At 37.1% G+C, this 27418-nt stretch overlaps 1 protein-coding gene across 2 annotated transcripts in view; it reads left to right on the top strand.

The window, feature by feature from the left end:
• CHN1 (chimerin 1) overlaps positions 1 to 27418 on the top strand; it is a 212560-nt gene that overhangs the window by 63974 nt on the left and 121168 nt on the right. For both annotated transcript variants that reach the window (XM_055397656.2, XM_088830214.1), the window contains exons 5-6: positions 14937 to 14968; positions 17234 to 17347. In XM_055397656.2, coding sequence (XP_055253631.1) covers positions 14937 to 14968; positions 17234 to 17347 — 146 coding nt within the window. The remainder of the gene's footprint in view (positions 1 to 14936; positions 14969 to 17233; positions 17348 to 27418) is intronic.

The following is a 27418-nucleotide window of genomic DNA, read 5'->3' as shown; positions in this document are numbered from 1 at the left end:
ATAAGGACTTAGAGGAAATAAAAAAGAGTCAGTATACAATGAATAATGCAATAGATGAGATCAGAAACACTCTGGAGGGAACAGACAGTAGAATAACAGAGGCAGAAGACAGGATAAGCGAGCTAGAAAATAGAATTGTAGAAATAAATGAAACAGGAACAAAGTAAAACGAATTAAAAGAAATGAGGACAATATTAGAGACCTCTGGGACAATGTTAAACGCTCCAACATTCGAATCATAGGAGTCCCAGAAGAAGAAGACAAAAAGACCATGAGAGAATACTTGAGGAGATAATAGTTGAAAACTTCCCTAAAGTGGGGAAAGAAATAATCACCCAAGTCCAAGAAACCCAGAGAGTCCTCAACAGGATAAACCCAAGGCGAAATACTCTAAGACACATATTAATCAAATTAACAAAGATCAAACACAAAGAACAAATATTAAAAGCAGCAAGGGAAAAGCAGCAAATAACCCCCAAGGGGATTCCCATAAGGATAACAGCTGATCTTTCAACAGAAACTCTTCAGGCCAGGAGGGAATGGCAAGACATACTTAAAGTGATGAAAGAAAATAACCTACAGCCCAGATTACTGTACCCAGCAAGGATCTCATTCAAATATGAAGGAGAAATCAAAAGCTTTACAGACAAGCAAAAGCTGAGAGAATTCAGCATCACCAAACCAGCTCTCCAACAAATGCTAAAGGATCTTCTCTAGACAAGAAACACAGAAAGGGTGTGTAAACTCGAACCCAAAGCAGTAAAGAAAATGGCTACAGGATCATACTTATCAATAATTACCTTAAACGTAAATGGGTCGAATGCCCCAACCAAAAGACAAAGGCTGGCTGAATGGATACAAAAACAAGACCCCCATATATGTTGTCTGCAAGAGACCCACCTCAAAACGAGGGACACATACAGACTGAAAGTGAAGGGCTGGAAAATGATATTCCATGTAAACAGAGACCAAAAGAAAGCAGGAGTAGCAGTACTCATATCAGATAAAATAGACTTTAAAACAAAGGCTGTGAAAAGAGACAAAGAAGGAAACTACATAATGATCAAAGGATCAATCCAAGAAGAAGATATAACAATTCTAAATATTTATTCACCCAATATAGGAGCACCGCAATATGTAAGACAATTACTAACAAGTATGAAAGGGGAAATTAACAACAATGCAATAATAGTGGGAGATTGTAATGCCCCACTTACATCTATGGATAGATCAACTAAATGGAAAATTAACAAGGAAACACAAACTTTAAATGATACAATAGACCAGTTAGACCTAATAGATCTCTATAGGACATTTCACCCCAAAACAATGAATTTCACCTTTTTCTCAAGCGCACACGGAATCTTTTCCAGAATAGATCACATCCTGGGCCATAAATCTAGCCTTGGTAAATTCAAAAAAATTGAAATCATTCCAAGCATCTTTTCTGACCACAATGCAGTAAGACTAGATCTCAATTACAGGAGAAAAACTATTAAAAATGCCAACATATGGAGGCTGAACAAAACGCTGCTGAATAATGAACAAATCATAGAAGAAATCAAAAGAGAAATCAAAATATGCATATAAATGAATGAAAATGAAAACACAACAACCCAAAACCTCTGGGACACTGTAAAAGCAGTGCTAAGGGGGAAGTTCATAGCAATACAGGCACACCTCAAGAAACAAGAAAAAAGTCAACTAAATAATCTAACTCTACATCTAAAGCAACTAGAAAAGGAAGAAATGAAGAGCCTCAGGGTCAGTAGAAGGAAAGAAATCATAAAAATCAGGGCAGAGATAAATGCAAAAGAGACAAAAGAGACCATAGCAAAAATCAACAAAGCCAAAAGCTGGTTCTTTGAGAAGGTAAATAAAATCGACAAACCACTAGCCAGACTCATCAAGAAACAAAGGGAGAAGAACCAAATCAATAAAATTAGAAATGAAAATGGAGAGATCACAACCGATAACACAGAAATACAAAGGATTATTAGAGAATACTATCAGCAATTATCTGGCAATAAAATGAATAACCTGGAATAAATGGACAAGTTCCTAGAAAAGTACAACTTTCCAAAACTTAACCAGGAAGAAATAGAAAATCTTAATAGACCCATCATAAGCACGGAAGTAGAGGATGTAATCAGAAATCTTCCAGCAGACAAAAGCCCAGGTCCAGACGGCTTCACAGCTGAATTCTACCAAAAATTTAGAGAAGAGCTAACACCTATTCTACTCAAACTCTTCCAGAAAATTGCTGAGGAAGGGAAACTTCCAAACTCATTCTATGAGACCACCATCACCCTAATCCCAAAACCTGGTAAAGATCCCACAAAAGAAGAAAACTACAGGCCAATATCACTGATGAACATAGATGCAAAAATCCTTAACAAAATTCTAGCAGTTAGAATCCAACAACATCTTCAGAAGATCATACATCATGACCAAGTGGGCTTTATCCCAGGAATGCAAGGATTCTTCAATATCCGCAAATCAATCAATATAATACACCACATTAACAGATTGAAAGATAAAAAGCATATGGCTATCTCAATAGATGCAGAGAAAGCCTTTGACAAAATTCAACATCCATTTATGATAAAAACCCTCCAGAAAGTAGGAATAGAAGGAACATACCTCAACATAATAAAAGCTATATATGACAAACCCACTATGTTGAATAGTAGTGGTGAGAGTGGGCACCCTTGTCTTGTTCCTGACTTTAGAACAAGGCAAGGGTGCCCACTCTCACCACTACTATTCAACATAGTTTTGGAAGTTTTGGCCACAGCAATCAGAGCAGAAAAGCAAATAAAAGGAATCCAGATTGGAAAAGAAAAAGTAAAACTCTCACTGTTTGCAGATGACATGATCCTCTACTTAGAAAACCCTAAAGACACTGCCAGAAAATTACTGGAGCTAATCAGTGAATATAGTAAAGTTGCAGGATATAAAATTAGCACACAGAAATCCCTTGCATTCCTATACACTAACAATGAGAAAACAGAAAGAGAAATTAAGGAAACTATTCCATTCACTGTTGCAATGAAAAGAATTATATACTTAGGAATATATCTACCTAAGGAAACAAAAGACTTGTACATAGAAAACGATAAAACACTAGTGAAAGTAATCAAAGAGGACACGAATAGATGGAGAAATATACTGTGTTCGTGGATTGGAAGAATAAATATTGTAAAAATGATTATACTACCCAAAGTAATTTATACATTCATTGCAATCCCTATCAAGCTACCAATGATATTTTTCACAGAACTAGAACAAATAATCTCACAATTTGTATGGAAATACAAAAAACCTCGAATAGCCAAAGCAATCTTGAGGAAGAAGAATGGAACTGGGGGAATCAACCTGCCGGACTTCAGGCTCTACTACAAAGCCACAGTCATCAAGACAGTATGGTACTGGCATAAAGACAGAAATATAGATCAATGGAACAAAATAGAAAGCCCAGAGATAAATCCACGCACCTATGGACACCTTATCTTTGACAAAGGAGGCAAGAATATAAAATGGAGAAAAGACAGTCTCTTTAACAAGTGGTGCTGGGAAAACTGGTCAGCCACTTGTAAAAGAATGAAACTAGAACACTTCCTAACACCATACACCAAAATAAACTCAAAATGGATTAGAGAGCTAAATGTAAGACCAGATTCTATAAAACTTCTAGAGGAGAATGTAGGCAAAGCACTCTCCGACATAAATCACAGCAGGATCCTCCAAGACTCACCTCCCTGAATATTGGAAATAAAAGCAAAAAGAAACAAATGGGAGCTAATTAAAATCAAAAGCTTCTGCACAGCAAAGGAAACTATAAGTAAGGTGAAAAGACAGCCTTCAGAATGGGAGAAAATAATAGCAAATGAAGCAACTGATAAAGGATTAATCTCCAAAATATACAAGCAGCTCCTGCAGCTCAATTCCAGAAAAATAAATGACCCAATCAAAAAATGGGCCAAAGAACTAAACAGACATTTCTCCAAAGTGGACATAAAGATGGCTAACAAACACATGAAAAAATGCTCAACATCCCTCATAATCAGAGAAATGCAAATCAAAACCACAATGAGATACCATTTCACACCAGTCAGAATGGCTGCTATCCAAAAGTCTACATGCAATAAATGCTGGAGAGGGTGTGGAGAGAAGGGAACCCTCTTACACTGTTGGTGGGAATGCCAACTAGTACAGCCACTATGGAGAACAGTGTGGAGATTCCTCAGAAAACTGGAAATAGAACTGCCATATGATCCAGCAATCGCACTCCTGGGCATACACACTGAGGAAACCAGAATTGAAAGAGACACATGTACTCCAATGTTCATTGCAGCACTGTTTATAATAGCCAGGACATGGAAGCAACCTAGATGTCCATCTGCAGACGAATGGATAAGAAAGCTTTGGTACATATACACAATGGAGCATTAACCATTAAAAAGAATGCATTTGAACCAGTTCTAATGAGGTGGATGAAACTGGAGCCTATTATACAGAGTGAAGTAAGCCAGAAAGAAAAACACCAATACAGTATACTAACACATATATATGGAATTTAGAAAGATGCAAATGATAACCCTGTATACGAGACAGCAAAAGAGACACAGATGTATAGAACAGTCTTTGGGACTCTGTGGGAGAGGGTGAGGGTGGGATGATTTGGGAGAATGGCATTGAAACATGTATGTTGTCATATGTGAAACGAATCACCAGTTCAGGGTCGATGCATGTTACAGGATGCTTGAGGCTGGTGTGCGGGGATGACCCAGAGGGAGGATAAAGGGAGGAAGGAGGTGGGAGGGGGGTTCAGGAAGGGGAACTCATGTACACCCGGGGCGGATTCATTTCAGTGTATGGCAAAACCAACCAATATAATATTGTAAAATAATTAGCCTCCAATAAAAAAAAAAGAAAAATAAATAAAATAAAATTATACTTTATCACCCCCGGCATTTCCAGTCCTCACCTATCTTTGTTTCCGTAACACTTCTCAATCTGTAACATATTGTATAATTTCGTTACCTATTATGTTTATTGCCTTCTTCCTTTTCTTGAATATAAGCTCCATGAGAGTAAAGATATCACAACTCTATTTTGTTCACTAATATTTCCCAGGTGCTCTGAACATTGCTTGACACATAAGTATAGGTGCTTAATAAAGTCTTGTTAAATAAATGAATGGGAGGTACAGGGCACATATTTAACATTTATTGTGTTTCAGGGGACATGCTCTGCTAGGTGAGAGTATGAGTTTGGTACAGGAGTGGGAGGAAAGCCGTTTAATTGAAATTGTACTCTTCAGTTCTGATTACCTCTGTGCTGACACAGCCTATAGCTTAACTTTTGACTGTATAAAAATAAAGATTATCACGCTCATATGTCTCTTGGGTGTTGTGATGATCCCTTATTTAACACTTACATTATGTGCTGTATTTGGAAAGCATTTTTTTAATGTTCAGTAGTAGTATTGAGTTATTAAACCAACTATTTAAAAATCAACCTATCCATTCAAAAACCTGCTTTCACCTTATTTTAATGTCATCTTTATGCTTTGGTGTAAAAAAATTAATGATGGCTTGATGTAGAAGTACATTTAAAAAGGGATCACAGCTACAGTTCCAGAACAGTGCCTTTACTGTTGAACTTTTAACATAAACAGATTGACAGTTTCCACCTCTTTAGCCCTACTACTAGAAATTACTTGAATCTAAGGTGGGAAAATAGTGGGAAAAAAAGTTTATTTTTTAAAATTTACCTATTCACCTTCCTAATATAGTTTACTAATAAAAAAAGTAACTAATATTAAGAAGCTGAATACCTGGCTTTCACAAGTCCCTGTATAGTAATTTTAAAAATATAAATATTCTTTATTGAATTTGTAAAATCCAACAACACAGAGAGCTATCCTATTTGGCATGCTGAAGATTAGTGTTTTCTTGGATAAAGTATAAAGTGCCATGGAAAGTATCCTGTATTCTTAATACTTCAAATTTTGATCTAAATATTGCAATTGAGTACCACTCACCCTGACCTGTGCTAATTGAACATGGATCAACCAGAATCAGATAACTAAAATTACCGTTGTTGATAAAGTCATTAATGTCCTGAAATTGCTATTATAAATATCATCATTAGTGTTCAAACTAGGTGGTTTATCCAAGGCAAGATAAGCTAACAGACCCCTGAGCCATAAACTACCAACGAGAGAATCATAAACCTGAGACATCTTGACTCTTGAAACTGTGATTAAGAAACATCACGAGACCATAATTAATCCTAGCCACTTTCCCCTATTTAAAAAAACATGCTAATTCAAAGACGAAGTGGGAATCTGAGGTTTGTCTCCTGTTCCCTTGCTAGGAGCCCTGACATACACCCTAACTTTACTGTAAACACCTACTGTCAGGGTTTTGCTTTCTACGCTTTAGGCATACAAGCCCTTGCTCAGTTACAATACCACCAAGAATGTTATGGAATTGAGGAGGAAGGTAGGAACCGAGAAGTTTATTTTACTATTCAGTTCAGTTCAGTCTCTCAGTCGTGTCCGACTCTTTGCGACCCCATGAACTGCAGCGCGCCAGGCCTCGCTGTCCAGCACCAACTCCAGGAGTTTACCTGAACTCATGTCCATTGAGTCAGTGATGCCATCCAACCATCTCATCCTCCGTCGTCCCTCTCCTCTCCTGCCCTCAATCTTTCCCAGCATCAGGGTCTTTTCAAATGAGTCAGCTCTTCACATCAGGTGGCCACAGTATTGAAGTTTCAGCTTCAACATCAGTCCTTCCAATGAACACTCAGGACTGATCTTCTTTAGGATGGACTGGTTGGATCTCCTTGCAGTTCAAGGGACTCTCGAGAGTCTTCTCCAACACCACAGTTCAAAAGCATCAATTCTTCGGCGATCAGCTTTCTTTATAGTCCAACTCTCACACCCATATAAGACCACGGGAAAAACCATAGCCTTGACTAGACGGACCTTTGTTGGCAAAGTACTGTCTCTGCTTTTGAATATGCTGTCTAGGTTGATCATAACTTTCCTTCCAAGGAGTAAGCATCTTTTAATTTCATGGCTGCAGTCATCATCTGCAGTGATTTTGGAGCCCCAAAAAATAAAGTCTGACACTGTTTCCCCATCTATTTCCCATGAAGTGATGGGACTCGATGCCATGACCTTAGTTTTCTGAATGGTGAGCTTCAAGCCAACCTTTTCACTCTCCTCTTTCACTTTCATCAAGAGGCTTTTTAGTTCCTCTTCACTTTCTGCCATAAGGGTGGTGTCATCTGCATATTTGAGGTTATTGATATTTCTCCTGGCAATCTTGATTCCAGCTTGTGCTTCCTCCAGCCCAGCGTTTCTCATGATGTACTCTGCATATAAGTTAAATAAGCAGGGTGACAATATAAAGCCTTGATGTATTCCTTTTCATATTTGGAGTTTACAATTAATGGAGGATAAAAAGTTGGACAGCCTTTGTAAGTTGCATGGCACTTCTTGATCTTGTTTTTTTGTCACCTTTTCCCTACACATCATTTGTTAATATGTAGTTCTTTGACAGGTACCCACTCCTTCACTGTGCTGGCACTGCTTTTTCTTGTGGTTTTTATTTTGTTCTTTTGGTTTGTTGAAGTCTGTTATCCACATTATTGGCTTCCCTGGTGGCATAGTAGTAAAGAGTTCACCTGCTGGTGGAGGAGACATGAGTTCGATCCCTGGGTCAGAAAGATCCCCTGGAGAAGGAAATGGCAACCCACTCTAGTATTCTTGCCTGGGAAATCCCATGGACAGAGGAGCCTGGTGAGTTACAGCCCAAGGGGTGGCAAAAGAGTTGGACACAGCTTAGCGACGAAACAATAATGTTGTCCATGTTGACTTTTTTTTGTGGTGTAAATGCATGAGAAGAAACAGTAATTTTGAAAATGTAGTGGAAAGTGTGTTCTTCAATGGAAAACTGTATTGTCTGCATGCTGCACGTCCTTACAGAGTATCTGATCTTAGTCTTTGGTTGTCTTTGCGCTGTTTTAAGTTAGCGCCTCCTCCTCTTAGTCTTCCCTTTCCTCTTCCTCCCCTTTAATCCTCTCCTCATTCTCTGTCGTCCTCCCCTCCGCTTTAACATAGGAAATAAAAATAGATCCAAAGCTCGATTTGAGTATTTACTGACTTACAAGTCTTTAATTCAAAATCTACCATTGTAGGAAGCAGACACCAAATGCAGTTTTTTTCTTCCCTCTCCCCTCTTTCATGCCCCCAGTTAACTGAGTCATTTTGAAAAAGGGTACAAAATAAAATTTTGACAGTTGAAAGCATTTTTATTTTTGTATATAGGCTTTATATACATCCTCTAGGTTGCTGCCTGAAATATTAATAATATTTGGCCAAGGTCATATTCCTTAACATTTCATGTATTTATACCCTTTCAGGAAGCATCCTATAGAATTCCAGACTAAGTGTAAAGTGGCTGCCTCTACGTACCATTGTTCAAATATAAACAAAAGGGAAGTATTGATGTCTGACTTGTGATGTCTGACTAGGTCAGACCCACTGTTAGGAAGGAACAGCACTGAACATTTTGGAAGTGTTCTGTTTTAGTTAATTATTCTAGTGATTTTGTCTTCAGAATTATATATTCTTTAAAATTGAATTTAAATTGGAAAAAACATTTTTTTAGAACTACTGTTTTGAACTATGGCCATGAATAGGGTTTCATTAAAGAAGTAATCCAAAACATGAATCTGTATTATTGTGGGAGAGGAGAGGATTAACAATTATTAAATATATATATTTTAAAATTTCTGCTGTTTTCAATTTTTCTTTGGAGAGCAAAACATTTCTATATAAAATAAGTTCTTTTTGTTTTTGTGGAAAATAAAATATAAGAATTAAGACTTTAATTTGGAAGAGTGTGGTTTGATGAATTTGATTAAAATGTTTTATGTATGAAGAAAGTAGGTCATTACTTACAAAGTTCTACAATAAATGTTAATTTGATGGATTCCATTGACATTTAAAATATTGTAGAATGGCATCTGTTTAGCTATCAAATTCTTATATTATGCACTTTATGTTATATTCAATAATGGTAGATTAGCGACGAGTTGACTCACTGGAAAAGACTCTGATGCTGGGAAAGGTTGGGGGCGGGAGGAGAAGGGGACGACAGAGGATGAGATGGCTGGATGGCATCACCAACTCTGTGGACATGAGTTTGAGTGAACTCCGGGAGTTGGTGATAGATAGGGAGGCCTGGCGTGCTGTGATTCATGGGGTCGCGGAGAGTCGGACACGACTGAGCGACTGAACTGAACTGAACTGAAAGAAAGTTTTCTTTCTGTGGTGGAAGGACATACAACATTTATGCAGACCAAACTACAAAACCTTTTATTTTTAGTTAGGAATATTTTTGTTCTCCTCCTTTCTCATTTTATCTACCCATTATATGCTATCATAAAAAAATGTTACCTACTAAATATAGAAAATTAGAGAAAGCAAAGCATATAATTCAGCACAAGTGCTGATTTACAATCACGTCTTAGCCACATTGACTTCAACCAGTTTTTGTCTGAAACAAGGTCTTTGACTATTATTATGAACTTAAGAAACTTAGAAATAAGCATAAAAATGTTTGTAAACACACATACATTTTTATTACTTGCATATAACATTAAAATTCCCAGTTTGATCTATCTGCAAGTAAACTAGTTTTAGGATTATTTATAATCATTTGTATGATTTCATTTGAATCCATTTCAGATTGATAGTAAGTTGGTTATATTATCGATTAATCCTTTAATTTGATTATCAGGGTAATGCTGTAGTCTGTGAGTTTGAAAAGACTATCCCAAGTCACTACTTAAATAATGATACCTTAGACAACTGAACTGAACTGAACTGAGACATCCCCTAAACATGTAGGACAGGAAAAACCTCTGTCCTCTTAAATTCAGTGTCTGGGCCTACAAATTAAACTTAACAAAAGAGGTATTAACAGAAAAGATTTATTTCATATGCACTTTGGTGAGGAAGGGCTCAAAGCAGGTAAATGAAAACCCCAAGAGGCAGTTACACCCAGGGGCTTATACACCATTTTAACAAGGAATAGTCAAGTGTGTAAAAGAGACAAAGGAAACAGGAGTCGGGGCTTCCAAGAGAGGTGGTAAGCTGTTGGAAGGTATTTAGGAACTGTACGGTAAGTAAGGGCTACTTGGTAAGGGTTAATTATGCAGATTCAAGTCATCTTGGGTGATCATTGTTGTCTCTGAAGTTAGGTTCTTCTGCTCCTGTTTCAGGAGAAGAGGATGCCTTTACAACGGGAAGTTAAATCTACGCCCTAGTTTTAGACACAGATGGGGAGGGCAGATGTCTCTTCCTGTGTTTGCTCTTTCTTAATTGCCTTCAGCTCAAAATAATCCTTATGCTAAAGTGGCATGAACTGATCCCCTTCACTACCTAAGTAAGAGAAAAAAAGAATTAGTTTGTATTTAAGTTTATTTGACAGTTCCATTATAAAAATGCAGAGATGTAAATTGGTGTGTGAATATTGTTTTGAACTTACTGTTGCTTGTATCAGTACTGTGTTAATCAACAATGTTTACCTAATTTCTTTTAATTCAAGATATTTTGGGTAAAGGAAAAAAATTATTCAGCAATATAAGGCCAAAATTAATTGTCTTATGAAGATGATTGCTTAGGCAATCAATGGAAGCATATAGTAGACCAATGCAGAACTATCAAATGTGTAATCACTATTTGTCTTGGGTTGTAACCCTGTTACTGAACCAAACTTGCCTTCACACTTGCAACATAATTTACTGACACTGGGTTTGGCGAAGGAAAGTACAACACCTGTTGCCCAGCTAAGCAGAGAATGGGCAGCTCCTGATGAAAAGAACAGAACTCTTCAATGGCTTTCATGGAAGGTTTTTTTTTAAGGCAACATTGGGCTGAGGGTTGCAGGGGAAATGACTTTGTTCTCATTGGTAGATGGTGAGGTCATGGGGTGGTGTTTAAGAATCCTAATCATTAACTCTCTGGTTCCAGCCAGTCTAGAATATACATGCTTGTGGTCAGCACACAGTCCCCATCCTCTGCCTGGTGTGGGTCTTAGTTCCTGCAGAGTAACTCAAAATACATGTCAGATTGTTGTGTGTATCCCTTGAGGGGGAACTTGGGTGCTTTTATTGCTGAGCTATTGTTTCTTGACTGCTTTTCTTTTGTTTCTACTACTTGAGAAACTGCTTGATTCTTCCCTAACTAGTAACTACTTGAGTTTCCTCTTTGGAACTCAGGAAAGGTCTACGAGACTAAAACCTTTTTTTACATACAAGAAATAGGGGACAAGGAGAGGCTACTGTACCTGGGAGAGCCCTGCAGAAAATATGGCAAGTTTGCTGAAAACAGAGTCCTGCTCAGTTTCAGTGCCACTGACTGCCATACCATTTGGGGCTAGCAGTTCCTCAGTGTTCACTACTACTTGTCCTTGTCCCAGATTCTCATTAATGAGTAGAGTGTATTCGAGACCTTTCCTCTGTTTTTACCTCGGTCACATATGCCTGATAAGGTAATTTATCTTTAGCCACCTACAAAGATATCACAATTTGAGGGAAAGGCCATGATCTCCTCAAAATCTTGGGGGACCATTCTAATGTGTCTGAGACTCCACTGTTAGTTTGTACAAAAGTTATTCTTGATTTCTGGTTTTTTATGGTGATATTCTTTATCTTTAGCCACCTACAAAGATATCACAATTTGAGGGAAAGGCCATGGTCTCAAAATCTTGGGGAACCATTCTAATGTGTCTGAGACTCCACTGTTAGTTTGTACAAAAGTTATTCTTGATTTCTGTTTTTTTATGGTGATATTCTTTGTTAAAAGATTATTTTACAGGCAGTCCTAAAGTCCCATTTTGCCTTTCCCAAGGGCCTCTCAGTTAATTATCTCTCAGCTTCCTTAAGGTATCATTTGAATTTGGCATATATTTTTCCAGATCTCTCTCTGTGCTGTCGATACATATTATTGCGTGCACAAGTGATTTTCCTAAATGACGTCATACTGTATTACTGTTACAGCTTATGTTTGTATTCAGTAGTTTGTCTTGGTGACCTCTTCGTGTTAGTTCCTTTAGAGCTACCTTATTCCTTCAAGCCATGCATATCGTTTATACTGTAAAGCAGTTTAGTTATCCCTCTGTTGGTGTGTGTTTATTTCCACTTTAAAAATGATAGTGAGCAGTGCTCAGTGAGCATTCTTACACATATCTTCAGGTATACGTGTGTCAGTGTTCCTCTACAGTCAGTACCAGGGGTTTACATGTTTTTAGTTTGAATAAACACTGCACAGTTGTTCCAGATAACATTTCATCATACAATACTGCTGCTGCTGCTAAGTCACTTCAGTCGTGTCCGACTCTGTGTGACCCCGTAGATGGCAGCCCACCAGGCTCCGCCATCCCTGGGATTCTCCAGGTAAGAACACTGGAGTGGGTTGCCATTTCCTTCTCCAGTGTGTGAAAGTGAAAAGTGAAAGTGAAGTCGCTCAGTCTTGTCCGACTAGTAGTGACCCCATGGGCTGTAGCCCACCAGGCTCCTCTGTCCATGGGATTTTCCAGGCAGGAGTACTGGAGTGGCTTGCCATTGCCTTCTCCGATCATACAATACTATAAAACCTTAAATTAGTTATTTAAGACCTGAAGATTAAATTTTTCTCTCAAAAGCAAAGGTTTGCTTTTAAACAAAAATAGATTTGTGGCCCTGCTCTTCCTCTGTAACCGTGGGGACCAGTTGGCATATTTTTAGCACACTGAGTTTTATGAGCAGAGAAATTATGCAACAAGAACAAATCAGGTGGAATTTACTTTTGAGAATATAAATGACTTGACTGCAACTTCAACAGACAACAGGATTCCTAAAGGGTAAAGTGTTACATAACTACAATTTTCAGTAAAAGGTAACATTGTGTCTCTCCCACAGAAATAAAGATGAACATGTGTTTAAAATGTATTTTCTCATAGGAAGAAACCAGGCAAATGTTAATAATCAGTTCAAAGGAAAAGTCTATAAAATAGCATATATTTATAGAGATTCAAGGAATGTTGAGATGAATTGCACTTAAAGACAAAGCCTGTTTTTCCCCTGAGAAGGACTAAGGAAGAAATCAATTAAACCACTGCCACACAGGAAAAGTGTATGTGTGTATGTATCAGTTACCTACATTTTAGAGAATTCGAAAATAGCTCAAAGACAATGATCTGGGCTAGATAAGCCAGCAGCATATGCTATAGATCATACATTTCGTTGAACTGCAAAATTTATTTCTCAAATATGAATAAATATCTCAAGCTTGCTGATAACAGTAGCAGACCTTAATGACCCATGGGTAGGTAACCTAAACTTGGTGGTCAGGCTCTGTGTGGAGATGAAGGGAGATAGTCACCAAAAGGATAGATTGAGATGCTTTGGGAAACTGCCATATTTAATTTAGATGAGTCAGTGTCACACAGACAAAGGGTTTGGTCCCTTCTTGCTATTTCAGAGTAAGAATCCCAGTTTCACCTTGGGTTCTACCAAGTAACCTTGAACAAATTCGCTAACCACGCTGATTCTCAGTTTTCTTCAGCAGTATAATGAGAATGATAATACTATCTTATGAGGATGAAGTAGAATAATTTATCTCATTGTGAGCATTAAATGATTCAGAAATGTTATTATAACACCTAGCATGAACTCAGTGAATGTAGTCCATGGTGTCTACAGTGGACTACTACAATAAGCAACCCCCTTATTCCATTTCTGTCAAGACCCAGTTTAAAGGTCATCTCAGAGAAGTCTCTCCTAATCGCCCAACCTGAATATCTCATCAGTCCTCCCTTTTCTCTTACTCATTCTTCATTATAGCACTTATTACTGCTTCCTATTTTCTCGTTCGTTTTGTTTCTTCAAACCTCCTAATTGTCTGTCTCTCATCATCAGAATGTAAATCTCAAGAGTAACGACTGGTTTTGTCATATTACAGTTATGATGATGCCTGCCACTTCTTTGCCACTAAATAAATGTCTCTTGAATGAACAGGTCTAATATTCTAAGTCTACCCCAGGAAAATTCCTTGGAATCTATTCTTTTGGACCTTTCCTTGGATACAATGAGCACACAGAGCAGGAAAAGCTCTTGGAGAGGTAGACTGTGGTAAAGGAAGAGCTGAATGGGCAAACAAAGGGGCAGGATTATACGGCGATGTTAACAGAATGGGGAGTATGGTGTAACAGGAAGGGGGCTGATGGGAGAGAAAGCCACAGTCTGTTCTGACACAACCGTGGCATTAAGGTTTTGGATGTTTTGTTTTACTTTTTGAATAAAGTGATGTAAATTTTTTTTTCAGATTCATAAAATCCTAGAAATGAAAGATAATTTAGTGTAACTGTTTTTACAAGCACAGTGTTTTTTTTTTTTTTTATTGGAGGATGCTGGGAAAGGTTGGGGGCGGGAGGAGAAGGGGACCACAGAGAATGAGATGGCTGGATGGCATCACCGACTCTATGGACATGAGTTTGGGTGAACTCCGGGAGTTGGTGATAGACAGGGAGGCCTGGCGTGCTGTGATTCATGGGGTCACGGAGAGTCGGACACGACTGAGCGACTGAACTGAACTGAACTGAATTATTTTACAATATTATATTGGTTGGTTTTGCCATACATTGACATGAATCTGCCCCGGGTGTAAGAAAAAGGTCTGGGAGATGAAGTGACCAGTCCAAATGAAATAGTCAATCTGCTGATAGAATTGGGACTCTAGGCTCTGATTTTTCTAATCTTATTACAGTTCTTTCTCTTAATATATGCTTTAGTTTGTCACATGTTCAAAATGTTGAGTTGTATTCTGAGCATTTCCGTTTCATAAATATCCTTCTTCTCTTTCCCAATAGGTAGAAAATAGACCAAAGTATTACGGAAGAGAGTAAGTATGGATTATCAGAAAGCATTTTATAGATTGGAATATGAAACAGGTAAATGGATGCTTTTAGTAAAAAATAAAAGCAGGAGGAGAGAAGTGTTCAAGTTTGATTGAGTTAAATTATTTTTCTGACTATAAATGTAATTATAGTTGGTAAAAATAGAGAACATAAAGATAAGTATTGTGAAAAATAACTTGGGAAAAATGTGCACACAATGCTGACATAAAGATGCAAACCATGTAAAGTAAAGAATACTAGTTGTATATGAGGGAATGTATATGTTTGTATGTATGTATATATTAAACATATAGCTACATAGACACACATATCTGTAGTAGGATATGGGTGGTTTATTCTACATTTATACTTTTATTTTCCAATTTTCTATAAGTCAGTTTCTACCTAGAAATAACTAGTGTTAAAAAGTTGAAGTATTATCTTCTGAAGATCTATTTTCTTAATGGTTTTTCCAAATTTCTTAATGAGTTACTATACATATAATTTTTGTAACCTGATTCAATATTAATAATGAGCATTTTTCTATTTTATGAAAAATGTAATGATTTTTAAAGTCCTTGATTCTTCTAATTATTTTAAAAAATAGAAATATAGCCCTTTGGGGAAGAGAACAAAAACCACCTATAATCCTATCATTCCCCAAATTCATTTATCTTTCAGATAAACAATAATGTCTAAAACAAGTATTTTTATCTAAAGCTCTTTTTACATTTTCAGGCCTCTTATAAGTAAAACCTAGGTGCTTATGAGTTGTGGGGAGCCAGTGGTGTTCTTTATGGTTATACTATAGTTTAGTCATTTCTACGCTTTTGGCTGGTAGGCTGAATTTAAACTATAGTATTAAAGGTAATACTATAAGAAATATCTTAGTGCATAAAGGTTTTACTGGGATGGAAATTTTGGGTCAACTGGTACAAATAGTTTTAAGAGTCTTTAAATACCATCATCAAGTTTTGTCCCAAAATTAGTTTCCTTGAATGATATTTCCTTTTAAATTAATTGAGCTTTTAAAAGCAAGGAGATGTTAAATTTTCTCAATTAATTGATATCATGTAAACTTTAAATATCAATCTGATAATCTAATATATGTGTTATTACCAGGGATAGGCTACCATCTTCTTGTTCCAACAGAATCAGAGTGGATCTGGTTCTGAACGATTGAGGAAATTTATGGAGATAAGAAATTCCAGGAGCCAACATTAAACGTTGTTATTCTGATTGTCATGTTGTCTAAAACATGTTGTTCTAATTGAGCATAGTTACACGAGCTACTTTAAGACGTAAATTGAGAAAGACCAAATCTTCCCCACGAGAAAAGTTACAAAAGGTTGCCACTTGAACTCTCATAAAGTTCTTAAATTATTATTGTACCATTTCAGGGCCTTTTCAATGTATCATTCCAAATTCAAGGGACTGTTTGGATTTTTTTATACCTTTAAAAGCTACAGTCTCACTTGAGCATTTGCTCAATTCAGTTTTCTTTGAGTTAATAAAAGGATATAATATATGTGTAGGTTCTTTGTAAATTGTGCATCACCATACGAATACAGGGTGATTTTATATTTTTAATACTAATGATTAGTTACCATTGATGTTTTTAAATTTTCCAGTGTTTTATGTCAGAATGTTATAGGTGAACCTGCCATGTTTTACATAAGGAATGTGTTATTTATGTTTATTCTTACTCCTCCTTTTTTCTCTGTTAATGAAAAATAGTGTTTTAGCAGGGAGTGAAAGCAAGTGTTACAGTTGTTGGCTCTTGGCTTGAGTATGCACTGATACAGATTATGCACATTATTGGGCAATCATGCCAATTAAGGGCAACCCAGGGTCCTGGAAAATTGCCAACCATAGACTCTGAGCCAGAATTTTGAAGCAGTGCCACTGGTGTGAAGAAAGGAAGTGGGACATGTTTCGGTGTATTTTTTAGCATGTCCATATGGTCAGGCAGCTACATAAGAAGGGAACTGTCCTCTTGAGAGAGGCGGTTGATCTTCCTGGAGATAGAAGTGAATTTTGATTCCTTGATTGTTAAATGGATTGGAGAGCTACTTCAGTGCTGTTCTTGTCACTCCAGAGAAGCCGGCCCAGGGCCAGGCCCTGGGAAACACAAGCACAGTTAAACCCAACTGCTCCCCTCCGACTACATGGCAGTGCTTTGTCTAGAAAACTGCAGGAGAAGGTGGGAGGTTTTGTTTTATCAAAAAAGGTGGAAAGCTTGCAGTTTCTGAATTGACTTTGTTTCTTAGGTTTCACGGCATGATCTCCCGAGAAGCTGCAGACCAGCTCTTGAGTGTAGCTGAGGGGAGCTACCTCATTCGGGAGAGCCAGCGTCAGCCAGGAACCTACACTTTGGCTTTAAGGTTGGTCATGGACCTGTAATTATAATTGTGCCTCGTTCAAAACCCTCTTAATAGAGGGCTTTAAATTTTGAAAGCATCCAGCATGTAATTGAATTGGTTCTTGTTTTCTTGGGACCTAATTACCATTTTAATAGCTTTGAGACTCTTAAAAATTCCTCATGAATGGTAGCACTCAGTAATTAAGAACTTTTAAGGCATTTTTATTGTAGCTGCTTTCTTATATTTCATCTTACCCGTTCCCTCCCATCTGTCCTGCTGTGTCAGCGCCCATCTATTTCTTGAATAAGGAAAGGAACTAAAGAGAAAAGATCTTTGTGACTTCTAAAATTAAAGCCAATGTCATTTCTCTTAAATTGGCTTTTGGTTCAGGCAGCTTTCCTTGGGAACTCCTGGCTCTTTCCTATCTATTGAAATTTGCCTGGCATTTTGTCTGTTCTTAGCTTACAGCACAGTGGCCAGAAACAAATATATCCATTAACCCTGCAGTAATAACAGAACAATAATACAACAGCATGCTTATCTGTTGGGCCTACCTCCTCCTAGGCCTCTAACCTCTTCGTAACAGGTCTAGGATGTGTGTACAATTACTGTCTCCACTTTATAAATAAGGAAACAGAGGACCTAGAGGTTGAGGAGCTTGGCCAGGGTCATACAGTTAAAAATTCATGTAGCTGGGATTTGAACTTAAGCAGCTGGGTTTCAGAGTCTGTGCTCTTCATCACTCCACATTGTTGCCTCTCCAGAGGCTCAGAGTAATTATCAGTTGTCTTTGTTCACTCCGTTTGTTCACGTGTGCATTCTCTTATATGTTGTTTGGAAAAGATTTAAAAGTAGAAACTTCATTTAAGAAAGAAGTCAAAGAAATAGCATTTCTTTTGGTAACCACAGACAATAGAAAATGTAGCTTAGGACTCTGGTATGACCATGTTTAACTCCTCCAATCACTTATGCTTGGTAAGTGAACAGGACTGCTCTTTACTCCCATCCACCAGATTTATTATTAATCTTTCTGGCAAACGAATATAATTCAGTATTTCTTCATGCTGAATTTGGAATCGGTGGCATACTTGGAGAACAGAGGTTGTTAATAGGAATTCATGGAAATTTGCTCCTTATGGAAAATTATAAAATGTAAATCCCTCTTCAGTTAATTAATTATATATTTTCCAGGTTTAAGTTGTGACATAGAGGGGAAAAACATCTGGGCTGGGAATGCAAATACCTATTCCTGCTGCCACTAAATAAACTAAAAGATTGATTTGGGGCAAATCAGCTATATTCTTGAAGCCATCTTCTTCATCTTTCTACTCTTACCATTTTATAATTTTAGAATTCTGTGACATCACATATCCAAATAGATAGCCGTCTGAGTGCCTGGGGCAGATAAGCCTTTAACTACGGGCTCATAGGCCAAACGAAGGAAGAAGGAGGTGGGGTGAGAGGAAAGAAAGAAATCTGCACACTCTTCCTTTTCCATTTTTTGCCATCTCCCCACCTTCTTCTGAGATTCCGTAGCAAGTTCGAAAGCTAGAATTGGAACTCAGTTTTGCCACACTGCAAAGTTCAGATACTTTCCATTATACCACATTGCCTTTCATAATGTGGTTATAATGCTGATTTTACTGAATGACTGCATCATATGCCCTGGAGTGAAGAACTCAATTTAGAGACAAGTAGCACCCCAGTCTTCCCAGCTCTTCCTCCTTCCGGCCCTCTCACCCTCGCTATTGCTATTCGTGACTTTATTTATAATCACTCACTGTCCACTCTGGCCCAGAAATCCTAGAATTGGATTGAGGAATAGATCAACATGAGTTTGATGTATAGGCCTTGTGTAACATGCAGCTTTCCTTTTGTTATGGAACAATCATCATAAAGTTTTTACATGGCAAAGAGATAGTAAAAGGAGTTGTAGTGGAGGTGGGGAATTTGTGAATATGCTTTGTGAGCAATTTAAATGCTGAAATATGATTCTCTTAGTTCTGAACTAGATGTATGGCAGGGAAGTGTTAAACAGAATGTGAAATAGTTGTATTGATTTATATATTAATTTTATCTGATACTCCCATTTCAACTAATGATGCTCCCAAATAACATCAGTTAAACAGAATGTGTGATCCACTGAAGTAGGGGGGCAGTTTGAATTTACTGCCATCAGTGTTCATTATGTTGTTGTCATTGTTCATCATGTATTTTCTGTATTAAACGGGCCCTAAAATTAGGAATAAGTTGTTGAACTCAAGTTGTTCCATAGGCACCTCAACCTCAGTATGTCCAAAACCAAGCTCATCAGCTTTGGTATTTCCTACCAAATACGCTTGTATTCCCTTTAATAGTTGGTGACACTGTTATTTAGCCATTTCATAAGACCAAAAACAAGACACCATTTTCTTTTCTGTTAGTTCTATTTTAAGATGTTTGTAGGCTTGTACTCATGTTTGTACTCATTTAGAGGCTTCCATCTTATACTATTATCAAATACTGTATCCCATATCAAATGTATATATTTTTGCTGTTGTTTGTGTTTTGAAATAAAATTGCTTTTGGAATTAACTTTAGTTTTGTAGTTTTCCTTTTATGTTTTGGAACCATATCTTTTTTTTTTTTTTTATACCTTTTCATAGGTTCTGGAAAGCCTAAAGTACTTGTACCTGTATTTTCTAATGAGTAAAAGAACTTTTCCGTCTTGCTCATTTCACACAGCCATACCCAACAATCATTTATTTCTTAAGTATTTCTCACATTTCCCCCTCCTTTTCAATCAGTCACCTCCTGGGTTAGTTCCATGAGAAGTTTCTCTATATCCAGCCTTATTCTCTCTAATGAGTGATGAATTGTAAAATCTGATGCAATGATCAGTGAAGTTGTAATGTTGAATGGGACGCAAGTTTTCAAAGGCCACACCTCCCTCTATCATTGGCATCTTCCCCATACCTGGGGAAGCCTAACCTTTACTGATGATCTTTGTGTACAGTGTAAGTTCAGGAGTATGTGTTGTGTGTGTGCTGTCTCAGTATCTACTTATTGCAGTCAGGAAAGAGATTCTCAATGCATGACATGAAAGGTTGTCCGTGTTGACATCTCACTTTCCTCCTCATTGTCGTCTTCTCCTACACTCCCGTTTCAGCCTGAATTTCTAGCCAGGCCTTGTCCTGCCTTTGCTGTTGTGGACCGCTTGGTTAAGGAAAAATGATTGTTGCTTAGTCAGAGTCTTTTTATCCAATGAAGCATTGGACATACATCCATGTGGTTGGAGACTGCAGCTGAAGATAAGATGCTCTTTATACCCTATAAAAAAAAGATAAGATGTTCTCCCAGGCATTAGGTTGTACCTCATGAAACATGAAGTGATTCCTGTCACTTTGGAATTTTTTGTGTTGATTTTGACAGCATTTGTATTAGTTACATTTTAATGAGGTATCATGGTGTATATCAACTGCAAGTAACCTGAAGTAATTTAAGAAGTTTTGTTGAAGACATTTTTCTTTATGTGATTTTCATAGTTTTAGAATGACTTTTTTAAAAAAAGTTTATGAGTCATTCTATAACTTTTCTCACTAGAAGGAAAACTTGTTGAGTTCAGCACTGTGGTATATATGGAATAGCAAGTGAAAAAGATGGGACTGTCCTTGCTTTGTATTATCCTTTTTTCAGTTCAGTTCAGTTTCAGTTCAGTTCAGTCGCTCAGTCGTGTCTGACTCTCTGCGACCCCATGAATCACAGCACACCAGGCCTCCCTGTCCATCACCAACTCCCGGAGTTCACTCAAACTCATGTCCACAGAGTCGGTGATGCCATCCAGCCATCTCATTCTCTGTCGTCCCCTTCTCCTCCCGCCCCCAACCTTTCCCAGCATCAGAGTCTTTTCCAGTGAGTCAACTCGTCGCATGAGGTGGCCAAAGTATTGGAGTTTCAGCTTTAGCATCAGTCCTTCCAATGAACACCCAGGATTGATCTCCTTTAGAATGGACTAGTTGGATCTCCTTGCAGTCCAAGGGACTCTCAAGAGTTTTCTCCAACACCACAGTTCAAAAACATCAATTCTTCAGCGATCAGCTTTCTTCCTTATTAGATGTTAAATCCATACAAAAGAAAACTTATAAGAATTATTAAATGTCATGTTACTATAACTTTAGATCTATTCATCATAAATTATTTTCTGACTTTTCTAAGTTTTTTTTCCCCCCTCTGGACTTATAATTTCCTGACTTTCATCTCTCTGAACTTCAGTTTGGACATTTTCTGTTGATCTGTCTTCCAGTCCACTAGACCTTTATTCTACTCTTTTCTGCTCTTTTTGGTCAGCTGTAAATCCATTCATTGAGTTCCTGTTTTCATGTGCTGTGTTACTTAGTTCCAGAATTTTCATTTGCTTTTTTATATATATATATATATATAAAGATTTTAATCCTCTGATGAAATCTTTTTCTTCTTTTTTTCCCATCTTTTCCTATATATTCTTGAACCATAACCTATCAGAACAGTTGTTCTGTATAAGTAACTGTTAAAATTACATAAGCACTATACCATGAATTCTTGGAAATGTGAAATAAGAAAGTAAAAAGACCAGTGGAGAGATAGTGTAAATGATCATGTGAAGTGGCCTTTTAAATATTTGGTATCTATTTTCTCATTCCTACCCCTGTTCCTAATAAGAATCTGGTTCTTACCACATAAAAGTCTGGTTTTCTTTTCCTGTTTTAAAAGAAGGGAGAAGGTTGAAATGGATACCAGTTACACAGTGTAGCATAGCGGTGGTGGTTTAGTAGCTAAGTTGTGTCTGACTCTTACGACCCCATGGACTGTAGTCTGCCAGGCTCCTCCGTCCATGGGATTCTCCAGGAAAGAACACTGGAGTGGGTTGCCATGTCCTTCTCCAGGGTGTAGCATAGTAGGTATTCATTAAAGTCATTTCCTTATTAGATAGTGAGGATCAGTCCATGATACAATCCTTTAAATCTTTTAGTCCTGACCAACTTCTTATTAAAGTAGTGTATTCCATTTTAGCTTTGGTAAATAGTAAGAAAATCTAGTATGAGTTCCACAGAAAGTTTTAGGCAAGGCCAGGCACCAAAGTTATATAAATTCTGTTTTGATAAAGTTCTTTTGCTGTAATATTTTCAACTTGATTTAAAGTATTTTCCAAACTGACTTTAAAATAATTTAATATTTTAAAGATTATATAAAAACCTGCATCATCAAAAATAGCAGCACATCATCCCAAAGTATTTTATAACTATGAAAATAGGAATTTTCTTCACAGAGTAGAAACCATAGCAAAATGAAATAATGTTATAAAGATTCTTCTGTGCTGATTGCAAACATCAGTAAGAAATAATGTTACATATGGTTTAGGATCTTTTATTGAGTTTTTGAATTCTACCAGATATTATCCAAATGGGTCAAAGAGGAAGACATTTAAGCTGCCTCTTAAAGGTAAAATGTAAGTTTGCCAGGTAGAAGGATAGGATGTGATTAATAAAAAAAAAGTATTTTGGGAAGAAGAAAAAGTCAAGGAATATTTAGAACAGTGTGGAACATTTGGTGTATGGCATGCTTCTGGGACTCGGGGGTGCAGGAAGTTAGCAATAGGATTGCCAGGAAAGTCTGGTATTTCATGCTTAAGAATTTGAATTTTATTTGTAGGAAATAGGAGTCACTGAAGACTTTTAATAGAAGAGAGTAGTGGTTATTTGTAATATTTGTAATGTTAAAAATCATTGTGGGAGCAATAAGAATAAATAAATGGATAGGGTGGTGGAAATTAAGTTTTACCAGAATTACTTGATAATTAGTAAATGGTTTTCCACGGGCAATGGAAAACTGATCTTTAAAAGAATTTCTAGTTACTTTGTAGATTTTAAAGGGTTCACAAAAGAGTTGCACACGACTTAGTTACTAAAACAAAACAAACATATATTTAGATTCTTTTTAAATATAAGATATTACATTTGTCTTTGTCATTTATCTGTTTTCTATGTCAGTTCAGTTCAGTTCAGTCGCTCAGTCGTGTCCGACTCTCCGCGACCCCATGAATCACAGCACGCCAGGCCTCCCTGTCCATCACCAACTCCTGGAGTTCACTCAAACTCATGTCCACAGAGTCGGTGATGCCATCCAGCCATCTCATTCTCCGTCGTCCCCTTCTCCTCCCGCCCCCAACCTTTCCCAGCATCAGAGTCTTTTCCAGTGAGTCAACTCGTCGCATGAGGTGGCCAAAGTATTGCAGTTTCAGCTTTAGCATCAGTCCCTCCAATGAACATCCAGGATTGATCTCCTCTAGAATGGACTGGTTGGATCTCCTTGCAGTATAAGGGACTCTCAAGAGTCTTCTCCAACACCACAGTTCAAAAGCATCGATTCTTCGGCGGTCAGCCTTCTTCACAGTCCAACTCTCACATCCATACATGACCACGGGATTTAAATATAAGATATTACATTTGTCTTTGTCATTTATCTGTTTTCTATGTAGGAGTGTGTATATGTTAATCCTAAACTCCTAATTTATCTCTACCCGCAGCCCCACTGTTGGTAACCATAAGTTTGTTTTCTCTATGTTGGTGAGTCTGTTTCTGCTTTGTAAGTAATTTCATTTGTATCATTTTTTTAGATTCCACATGTGATATCATGTGATATTAGTCTTACTCTGTCTGACTTACTTCAGATTTATCCTGTTCGATTATATATGTCTGTTTTTATGCCAGTACCATTCTGTTTCGATTGCTATAGCTTTGTTGTATAAAGTCAGAGAGCAAGCATGATTCCTCCAGCTCTATTCTTTCTCAAGATTGTTTTGGATATTCGGGACCTTCTTTGTGTTTCTGTACAAATTTTAAAATTTTCTGTTCTAGTTCTGTGAAAAATGCTGTTGGTAATTTGATGGGAATTGCATTGAATCTGTAGATTCTTGCACAGTATGTTCATTTTAACGATGTTGATTCTTCTAGTCCAAGAACACCGTATAACTTTTTATCTGTTTGTGTTGTCTTTAGTTTCTTTCATTGCATTTTATAGTTTTCAGAGTATAGGACTTGGCTTCCTTAGGTAGGTTTATTCCTTGGTATTTTATTCTTTTTGATATAATGGTAAATGAGATTGTTTCCTTAATTTCTTTTTCTGATATTTTGTCATTAGTGTATACATGCAAGATTTCCATGTATTGATTTTGTGTCCAGCAACTTTACCACATTATTGATGAGCTCTAGTAGTTTTCTGATAGCATATTTAGGATTTTCTATGTATAGCATTGTGTCATCTGTGAAAGGGGACAGTTTTACTTCTTCCTTTCCAATTTGGATTCTTCTGCTTTCTTTTTCTTCTCTGATTGCTGTGGCTAGGACTTCTAAAATTGTGTTGAATAAAAATGGCAAGAGTAGGCCTCCTTGTCTTGTTCCTGATCTCAGAGGAAATGCTTTCCGCTTTTTACCATTGAGGATGGTGTTAGTTTTGGCTTCGTCATATATGCGGGTTTGCCATGTGTGGTCTTTCAAGTGGGTTTGTCCTATATGACCTGTTGAGATGTGCTCCCTCTGTGCCCACTTTCTAATGAGTTTTTTTAAAAGTCACAAATGGATGTTGAATTTTATCAAAAGCTTTTTCTCATCTGTTGAGATGATCATAAGGTTTTTATTCTTCAGTTTGTTGATATGGTGTTTCACATCAATCAGTTTGTGGCTACTGAAGAATCCTTGCATCCCTGGGATAAATCCAGCTTGATCGTGGTGTATGATCCTTTCACTGTGTTGTTGGGATTGGTTTGTTAGCATTTTGCTGAGGATTTTTGCCTGTAGAGGTCCACCAGTGATATTGGCAGTAATTTTCCCTTTTTGTGGTATCCTTGTCTGCTTCTGGTATCAGTGTGTTGGTGGCCTAATAGAATGTGATTTTCTGATTAATAGCTTTCAGTGTGGTTCATTTACGGAAAGAAAAAACTTAAAAATGGATAGGCTGTTTGAGCTTTTGAGTTATTTCTCATTTTCAGTTAATAGGTTAGAATTAAATGTTGGGAGTAAGGGGAGAAAAGGAAAAAATGTATCCGATTTCTTCTGTTTAGTAAGTCAGATAGACAGCTTCCTCATTTTTTTCTTTTTTTCCACCCTCCTTCTTGATTAATGAACTTAAAAGATTCCTTGTTGAAGTGTTGAATTGATAGAGGGAAAAAAATTTAAGAGCTAATTGCCTCACCAGTTTTTTTCTTCCTGTTTTCTGATTTTTTTCCCTGAACCAAAAAAGATTTACCTCTTATCCTAAGAGTGTTCTGAAACATGTACTTATGGCAACCAAGCACTATTTCTATGTATTACAAAAATTCAACCTTTTTCTTATTTTTTAACTATATCCCAAAGCTTGCCTTTTACATGTATCTTAGTCTTAAACTTTTCCCTTCTTTCAGCTATGAATAACCTACCAGTTCACCCACTTAAAGTGTGCAATTCAGTGATTTTTAGTGCATTCACAAAGTTATGCAACATAATCGATCTTAGAGCATTAATCACCCTAGAAAGAAACTCCATAACCCATTTGCAGTCACTTCCCATTTCTCCCCAGCCCACCCAGCCCCAGGGAACCATTAGCCTACTTCTTTGTCTCTGTAGATTTATACATCCTGGATGTTTCATAAAAGTGGAATTGTGTACAATATGTGTTCTTTTGTGATGACTTCTTTCTCTTAGCGTATTTTCAGGGTTCATCCGTGCTGCTGCACGTATCACTACATTATATCTTTTTATTAATAAATAATATTTGAATACTGTTCCACTGTTTGGATATATATCATATTTTGCTTATATATTCAGCAATTGATGGACATTTGAGTTGTTTACATTTTTTGGCATTACGAATAATGCGGTTACTTTGAATAATGCTATATACAAGGCTTTGTGTGGCGTATGTTTCTATTTCTCTTGGGTATATACCTAGGAGTGAAATTGCTGGATCATATGAACTGCCAAATATTTCTTTCCAAACTGGTTTTACCATTTTATAACCCCACAAGCAATGTGTAAGGGTTCTAGTTTCCCCACTCTTCGCTAATACCTGTTATTATGTCTTTGATTTAAACAGTGGGTGTGACATCCTAGTGAGTATTAAGTGATATCTCGTGATTTTGATTTGCACTTTACTTCTGAATGGTACTTAATTTTTCAGATTTTATTCACAGCATGTTTTTTATTCATTGATGTTCTGTCTATTCAAAACTTCAGTTTCCTCTCAAAAGTATGCATCCATAGCAATGGGTTTAAAGCAGAAGGTAGAGAAGTCAAAAAAGCAGATTTCAAGATGTTTTTGGTTTTTGTATTTTTAAGGCACAGCATAAGGCATATTCCACTGAGTAGTTCTTTTAGAGTGGAATTGAGTTTCAAGTACATTTTGTGGCTAATCAACAGTAACTGATACAAGAGGGAGAATTCTGACTCTCTGGCTGTCTACTCTGAAAGAAAAACTAGAATATGACTTGCATATCTACTTTAAGAGGCAGTAGGAAACATACCAGATTCTTTTAAATTTAAGAACTGTTTCTTGGTAACCAGAAACACCTCCATAATGTGTTGGTAATGTGCTTCCTTTCCTGTGAATGATTTGCATACCCAAATATTTTATTAATGGGCCTACTGGTTTGTTATATAAAATAGTTAATGTTTACTGAATATTGACTATATCAGGGAGTATGGTAAATACCTTTTATGAATTATCATTCAGTATTTTCTAGTACTTTTTCATGTTGTGGCACCCACTGAAAATTGTGCTGTTATATTTTGAGTGAACTCTGGGAGTTGGTGATGGACAGGGAGGCCTGGCGTGCTGTGATTCATGGGGTTGCAAAGAGTCGGACACGACTGAGCGACTGAACTGAACTGAACTGAAGAGTAAATGCAGCGGGCTGACTCAGCCAGATGTGAGCAGCCCAAGGACTTGAGCTACATCAGACCTCCTGGCCCCTGAAAGGTCCAACAGACCTTTTGATATCTTGTAACTCTGACCTCTAACTCTGATATACAAGCTGGAAAACTCACTTTTATTTACAAATAAGTCTTTTAAGTCAATGAGTTTTTAATAAAGATTTTTAAGTTA

Source organism: Moschus berezovskii, chromosome 2, assembly GCF_049115385.1.
Source record: "Moschus berezovskii isolate FMDL1 chromosome 2, NW_MosBer_1.0, whole genome shotgun sequence".
NCBI classification, from domain to species: domain Eukaryota; kingdom Metazoa; phylum Chordata; class Mammalia; order Artiodactyla; family Moschidae; genus Moschus; species Moschus berezovskii.
The sequence above is the reverse complement of the archived record's forward strand: the minus strand, read 5'-3'. Positions and strand labels throughout refer to the sequence as shown.